Here is a 7,428-nt window from a genome sequence, read left to right on the forward strand (position 1 = left end):
CCATTGACATTTTAGCAATATCTGTTTTTCCTATCCGAGAGCATGGAATATTTTTCCATTTTTTGTGTCTTCTTCAATTTCTTTCATAAGTTTTCTATAATTTTCAATGTATAGATTTTTCACCTCTTTGGTTAGATTTATTCCTAGGTATTTTATGGTTTTTTTGGTGCAATTGTAAATGGGATTGATTCCTTGATTTCTCTTTCTGTTGCTTCATCATTGATGTATCCGAATGCGACTGATTTCCATGCATTGGTTTTATATCCTGCAACTTTGCTGAATTCATGGATTAGTTCTAGCCATTTTTTTGTGGAATCTCCTGGGTTTTCCATATAGAGTATCATGTTATGTGCAAAGAGTGAAAGTTTGACCTCCTCCTGATGATGTCTGTTCTCTTAATTATTATTGTAAAATTGAGTTTTGCGAGATGTCATTTGCCATTATATCCCCTTTTTGATAGTTATCATACATAATGTATGCTTTTTTCAAGTATTTATTTTTTTCTGTATGTGAAGTAATAATTTCTTTGTGATTTTTATAACTGGACTTTTCTGTATCATATCATCATATCATATCATATCATATCATATCATATCATATCAGTTGTGTTCCACATAATGTAAGTTCACACACACATATAATCCCATAAAATAGCAAATCACTTTACAAGTCATCTCACCAGCATTTTATTTTTTCCCAACTGCCTTCTTAGTCCTTATTGATATAATATTGTTTAAATATATCATTATTTTATTCTAATGTTGCATTATTATATTGGTGTTTTCCTTGGATGAGTTAGCATTTTATGTTTGTGCTCCTTCACATTGGTGAGTACTTCCCCTATTAGACACATTTTAAAATTTGTCAGGAATCTATAACTGGTAAATGTATCTATATTCATGCTTGTCTGCAAGAGTTGGAACCATGGTTTTCTTTCATTGTTCTTCTAAGTAGGTGTGAGTCAGGTGATGTTCCCTTGTGTTGCACATTTAGATTGTCTCAAACACCTGTGTAATTAATTCTATTAAGAAAATTTTGTGCATAGATTTTGTTTATCAAATGTCATTGCTTTCACTGATCACATCTTTGTAGGAAAAGGAGGTGTAAAATAGTGTCAAATACCACATCCTTTTCTCAGTATTTATGACTATTTGTTTTATGTCAGTTTTGTACCAATTTCTTTCACCCATCAGTGGGTCTAACCCCAATCATGATTCAGATTTTAAAAGTCTTAGAAGAATCAACAATGTGCTGTATGCCCAACCATTTGAATGTGATAGAACTGAAATCCTCATTTTCTGATGCCTCTTTGGTCAGCGTATAACTATTCTTCTTCTTCAGTAGTAAGCGTTGGATGAAAATGGTCATCACCGAGCCTTATATTTGGCAATGTGTTTGGTCCAGTGTCACTAACTCTGCAAGGTAGCTTCCAGAAAGGTAATAATTAACCTAATGTTGATGGATGTCTGAGATTTTGTGTAATACCAAAATAATTTTTTGTTTATGCCTTCCCTTGTATACATTAAGTATTGCATTATAGCGCTTTGACCTGCCATTGCTTTGAGAGTGCTTCTGTCTTTAGCTCTGTGTGTTTTTCTATTGCTTATTTTATCATAGGAAGTGTATGTACATAACTACATGGTTGGATAACTTTTTAGAATGTTTTTTTGTGACTAGAGTGTTGATAGGGAATAATCCAACTTATTTCAGGAATTTTACAGACACTAGTTGGTGTAATGTATGTAACAGAAGTCTGTAGAAGGAAGAGGAAAATAGTGATGACTGGATTTTTGAGTTCTGAATCCAACTGACTTGACACAGCCAAATGAATTTTTGGAGTTCCTGTTAAAATGGTATGGTAATTTTAAGCATCTTTAGGGAAAAAGTTAACACTGTGACTGAATGGTGGTATTCTGGTTCTCTCTGATTATTTGTTTTACTACCACAGGAAAAAAACACCAATGTGTGTTTATTTGCGGATCTAGTCATGAAATTTTGAATGTAATTGAATTTTTTGTGTAAGTACATTGTAGGTCATAAATTCCTACATCTGGATGCATTTGGAGATTATGTTGTATTATAAAGTACTGCATGTGAGTTGTGTGCAAATCCAGTTGTGTGGAATTATGAGATACATATTTAAAATAATGACTCTCTTTCTGTCTCCATCTCTTTCCTATTCTTTCTGATTTCATGCCCTCTTTTTCCTCATCCTGTTTTTCTCTAAATGTACCTACATATTCAAAGTACTTTAAATCCTATTTAAGATCAGACTGAAAGAACTTTTGTACCTGTGACTGATGGAAACACAAGGTCCATTATTTGATTTTCTATTACATATTAATGGTTTACTTTTTTGATAGTGTGGAACTATATTAGTATAAGCAATGTCAGTTTCAATGAGTACATAATTTATTTAAATAGTTATTGATATAATCCAATGGCCATGTCTTTTAACATGATACATCCAACCCTGCTAACTTTCTATTATTTAGAACGTTTCTTTAAAAATTGCTAAATACTTGCTGTTGACAGGAAACATGTGGTAAGAAAGGATGGACCCGAAAAATGGAAGTTCTTTCACGGGCTTTATCCTGCTGGGTTTCTCTGACCGGCCTCAGCTGGAGCGAGTCCTCTTTGTGGTTCTTCTGATCTTCTATCTGCTCACCCTGCTGGGAAACACAAGCATCATTGCGTTGTCCCGCCTGGACCCACACCTGCAGACTCCCATGTACTTTTTCCTGTCCAACCTAAGCTTTCTGGACCTGTGTTACACGACCAGCACTGTTCCTCAGCTGCTGGTTCATCTCAGGGGACCAGACAAGTCCATCTCCTTCGCTGGCTGCGTAGCTCAGCTGTTCGTCGCTCTAGGGTTGGGGGGCACAGAATGCATTCTGTTAGGGGTGATGGCATTTGACCGCTACGCAGCCATCTGCAGGCCCCTGCACTACACAGTGATCATGCACCCCCGTCTCTGTGTCCTGATGGCTTCTGCATCGTGGTTCATTGGTTTTGCCAACTCCTCATTGCAGACGGTGCTCATTTTTCTTGTACCACTTTGTGGGAGAAATAAAATAGACCACTTCTTTTGTGATGTCGCCCCACTGCTCAAGCTTGCCTGTGTTGACACCACTGTGAATGAGTCTGAGCTCTTCTTTGTCGGTGTGATCATTCTGCTCATACCTATGGCATTAATCACATTCTCTTATGGTCGGATTGTCAGGGTGGTCTTAAGAATAAAGTCAATTGCGGGACAGAGGAAAGTGTTTGGGACATGTGGATCCCACCTTACAGTGGTCTCCCTGTTCTATGGCACGGCCATCTATGCTTACCTGCTGCCCAGCAACAACCACTCCCAGAATCAGGGCAAGTTCATTTCTCTCTTCTACACCATCATCACCCCCATGGCCAACCCCTTCATCTATACACTGAGGAACAAGGATGTGACGAGTGCAATGAAGAATGTGCTTTATGGGGGCTGTGACTCCAGATGACTGGGATTGGAAGACCCTGTGATAGAAGTCTTTGAATTCAGACGCTTTAAGGTGTTTGTGTCCAGCACATGTCCTCCAATATTTCCCCTAATGACTCTCAAGGAAATTTTCTTACCATATTCTTTTATGCAAGTGAGCATTCCAAGTCTAAGTTCATGGATTCATTCTAACCTCCAGAGATGCTGGTTTAGTGTTTCTACAGCATTTGCATCATATTAATTTTTTAGAAAGCTCCACAGGTTTTTCTTGTTTCACCCCCTCTTGGGAATAGTATTCCATTTCTAATTGTAAAAAAAAATATGCACATACTATAAAGGCATACTGAAAAAAAGAATAGCAACAACTACAATAGTGTAGGAAATATTAGCATTTCAGCATTTTCTAGCAATTTCTGGAGGCATATCACTTATTCTTGCAATTTGATCATGGCTCTATTAAATGGTCCATAGGCTGACAGTATCACAGCTTTTTCCCAGAATTAGTATATAACTTGGGAAAGAAAAATTTTAGGTCAGAGAAAATCCTGGTAACATCAATCCTGATGAAGTCATTCAGATGTTAGGCCCCAGTGTGACCGTAGCAGTGTGACAGTAATTTAATGTAGCCTTCATGTCACAGAGGGAGATGGTGTAATGCAGTCATCCCAGGGACAATGGGAGCATCAGGTAGCAATACAGCAGGCGGTGCTTATGTGTAATTTTGGGCATAGTCACTGAAACACCCATGTGAGTGTGCAACTTGCTTATTTTAAGTTTGTGAACCCTCCCATTCATTAAAATTGTCTTTGGAGGACATTAAATGACACAGTCCTAATTTACATTTTTTTTAACCTATAATAATGCAGCAAAAGTTTCAAAGGGTAAAATATATTTATTTATTTATTTAAAAAAAAATGTTTGTTTATTTTCGAGAGAGAGAAGGACCGAGTGTGAGTGGGGGAGGGCAGAGAGAGAGGGAGAGAGAATCCGAAGCAGGCTCCAGGCTCTGAGCTGTCAGCCCAGAGGCTGACACGGGGCTCAAACTCAAGAACCGAGAGACCTGCCCTGAGCTGAAGTCAGATGCCCAACTGACAGAGCCACCCAGGTGCCCCTCAAAGGGTAAAATATATTTAGATACTCATTTCATACCATTTTATAAATTCTTTGATTGAGGCCTGAAGTAACCAAGGCTTTTGTATCTCACGTCTGCCAAAAGTCCCATACAATTTGATTGCAGGGAAATATTACAAAACAATAAAGAATGGCCTCTATTTTCCAGGAAATCCCAGGTTCTTGGAGCTCATTTAGATTCACCAGGAGAAAGTTTAAGAAAGAAATGTATATTAATCATTAAAAATCTCAATATGTCTGAAGTTTACAAATAGTCATCTCATTATGAAATAGCTGTAATCCATTCTAAATTATAAGTAATAAATAGAAACTTTTCATAACAAGTGAGTGTGACATTGTAGCCTTTAGGTCTCAACTCAAGCTCCCTTTGTATATGCATATGTTGTGGGGTATGGATCTGTTTTTTTTTTTTTTTTTTGTATGTATTTATTATCATGAACCGTGTATTTTCCCATGGACGCTGGAGCTTTGACAATGCCACCATCAAAGAAAGGTTTATGATATTTGGTAGGTTTTCCCAGCGTGTAGCCCAGTGTAGGTAAATGTATTTGTGTCCTCAATGGGACACATATCCATAACAATCACACTGTTTCCTCTCCTGACAGCTAACTGGCATCCTCCTGGGTCTTGAACCCCCTGAGCTGCTCATGCTCCTGACACGTGATCTTGGAACAGAAACAGCATTAGGCAGGCTGGAAATGTCAGCTCAGGAAGATTCTCACATGTCATGGTTCTGTCTGTATTCCTAACAGCATCACAGTATTCACATTTGACATCAACACCTGGGATATATTTTTACACCATAGTAATGCTGAATGAACACCAGCCTAAAAACAGTTTTATAAAACTGTTGATCCCTGATGCTGACAAATTTCCTGCTCTCTCTTATGTTTCAACACATCCTGACAGTTATACCAAACGGCCACTGTATAATCCCTGAAATGAACTTTCCATGGTGCGAAAACCCTCAAGGACTCTTTCAAATATTTTTAAAATTTTTATTATTTTTGAGAGAGAGAGAGACAGAGAGAGAGCGCGATTGGGGGAGGGGCAGAGAGAACGGGACACATAGAACCAGAAGCAGGCTTCAGGCTCCAAGCTGTCAGCACAGAACCTGACACGGGTGGGGGGGTGGGGCTTGAGCCCATGAACCGTGAGATCAAGACCTGAGCTGAAGTCAGATGCTTAACTGACTGAGCCACCCAGGTGCCGCCCTCCACCAGTGTCTACTTTATCCATTCATCCGTTGATGGACATTTGGGTTTTTTCCATAATTTGGCTATTGTTGACAGCACTGCTATAAACATTGGGGTAAATGTGCCCCTAAGAATCAGCACTCCTTTATCCACTGGATAAATTCCTACTAGTGCTATTGCTGGTTCATAGGGTAATTCTATTTTTAATTTTTTTGAGGAAGCTCCATACTGTTTTCCAGGGTGGCTGCACTAGTTTACATTCCCACCAGCAGTACAAGAGGGTTCCCCTTCCTCCATATCCTCACCAACATCTGTTGTTTCCTCAGTTGTTAATGTTAGCCACTCTGACAGTTGTGAGGTGGTATCTCATTGTGGTTTTGATTTGTATTTCCCTGATGGTGAGTGATGTTGAACATTTTTTCATGTGTGTGTTAGCCATCTGGATGTTCTCTTTGGAAAGTGTCTATTCATGTCTTCTGCCCATTTTTTCACTGGATTATTAGTTTTCTGGGTGTTGAGTTTGGTAAGCTCTTTGTAGATTTTGGATACTAACCCTTTATCTGATATGTCATTTGCAAATATCCTCTCCCACTCCGTCAGTTGCCTTTTAGTTTTGTTGATTGTTTCCTTTGTAGTATAGAAGCTTTTTATCTTGATGAGGTCCCAATAGTTCATGTTTGCTGTTATTTCCCTTGCCTTAAGAGGCATGTCAAGTAAGAAGTTGCTATGGCTGAGGTCAAAGAGGTTGTTGCCTATTTTCTCCTATAGGATTGTGATGGTTTCCTGTCTCACATTTAGCCCTTTTATCCATTTTGAATATATTTTTGTGTATGGTATAAGAAAGTGGCCCAGGTTCATTCTTCTGCATGTTGCTCTCCAGTTTTCTGAGCACCATTTTTTAAAAGAGACTGTCTTTTTTCCATCAGATATTCTTTCCTGCTTTTTTCGAAGAGTAGGTGGCAATACATTTGTGGGTCCAATTCTGGGTTATATATTCTATTCCATTGGTCTATGTGTCTGTTTTCGTGCCAATACCATGGTGTCTTGATGGTCACAGCTTTGTAGTACAGGCTGAAGTCCAGGATTGTGATGCCTCTAGCTTTGGTTTTCTTTTTCAACTTGACTTTGACTATTCGGGGTCTTTTGTGGTTCCATACAAGTTTCAGAATTTTTTGTTCAAGTTCTGTGAAGAATGCTGGTGTTATTTTGATTAGGATTGCATTGAATGTAGAGATTGCTTTGGGCAGTATCCACATTTTAACAATATTTGTTCTTCTAATTCATGAGCATGAAAATTATTTTTCCAATTCTTTGTGTCTTCTTCAATTTCTTTCATAAGCTTTCTATAGTTTTCAGTATACAGATCTTTTACCTCTCTGGTTAGGTTTATCCCTAGGTATTTTATGATTCTAGTTGCAATTGTATATGGGATCCATTCCTTGATATCTCTTTCTGTTGCTTCATTATTGGTGTAGAGAAATGAAAACAATTTCTATACATTGATTTTATAGCTTCGACTTTGCTGAATTCATGGATAAGTTCTAGCAGTGTTTTTGGTGGAGTCTTTCAGACTTCCCATGTAGAATGTCATGTCCTCTGCAAAAAGTGAATGTTTGACTTCTTCTTTGC

The 7,428-nt window shown here is 38.2% G+C and overlaps 1 protein-coding gene across 1 annotated transcript; it reads left to right on the forward strand.

Annotated features, from left to right (window-relative positions):
• The first annotated feature begins 2,555 nt into the window (after positions 1-2,555).
• LOC115514771 (putative olfactory receptor 2B8) lies at positions 2,556-3,494 on the forward strand. Its single transcript, XM_030316947.1, has one exon. It carries the CDS (start codon positions 2,556-2,558, stop codon positions 3,492-3,494), a length of 939 nt encoding a protein of 312 aa, XP_030172807.1.
• Positions 3,495-7,428: the final 3,934 nt, after the last annotated feature.

This window comes from Lynx canadensis, chromosome B2, assembly GCF_007474595.2.
Source record: "Lynx canadensis isolate LIC74 chromosome B2, mLynCan4.pri.v2, whole genome shotgun sequence".
Classification (NCBI taxonomy): domain Eukaryota; kingdom Metazoa; phylum Chordata; class Mammalia; order Carnivora; family Felidae; genus Lynx; species Lynx canadensis.

Bases quoted from the DNA above. Each gene is read 5' to 3' on its own strand.
- LOC115514771 (XM_030316947.1), top strand. From the start codon at position 2,556: ATGGACCCGAAAAATGGAAGTTCTTTCACGGGCTTTATCCTGCTGGGT.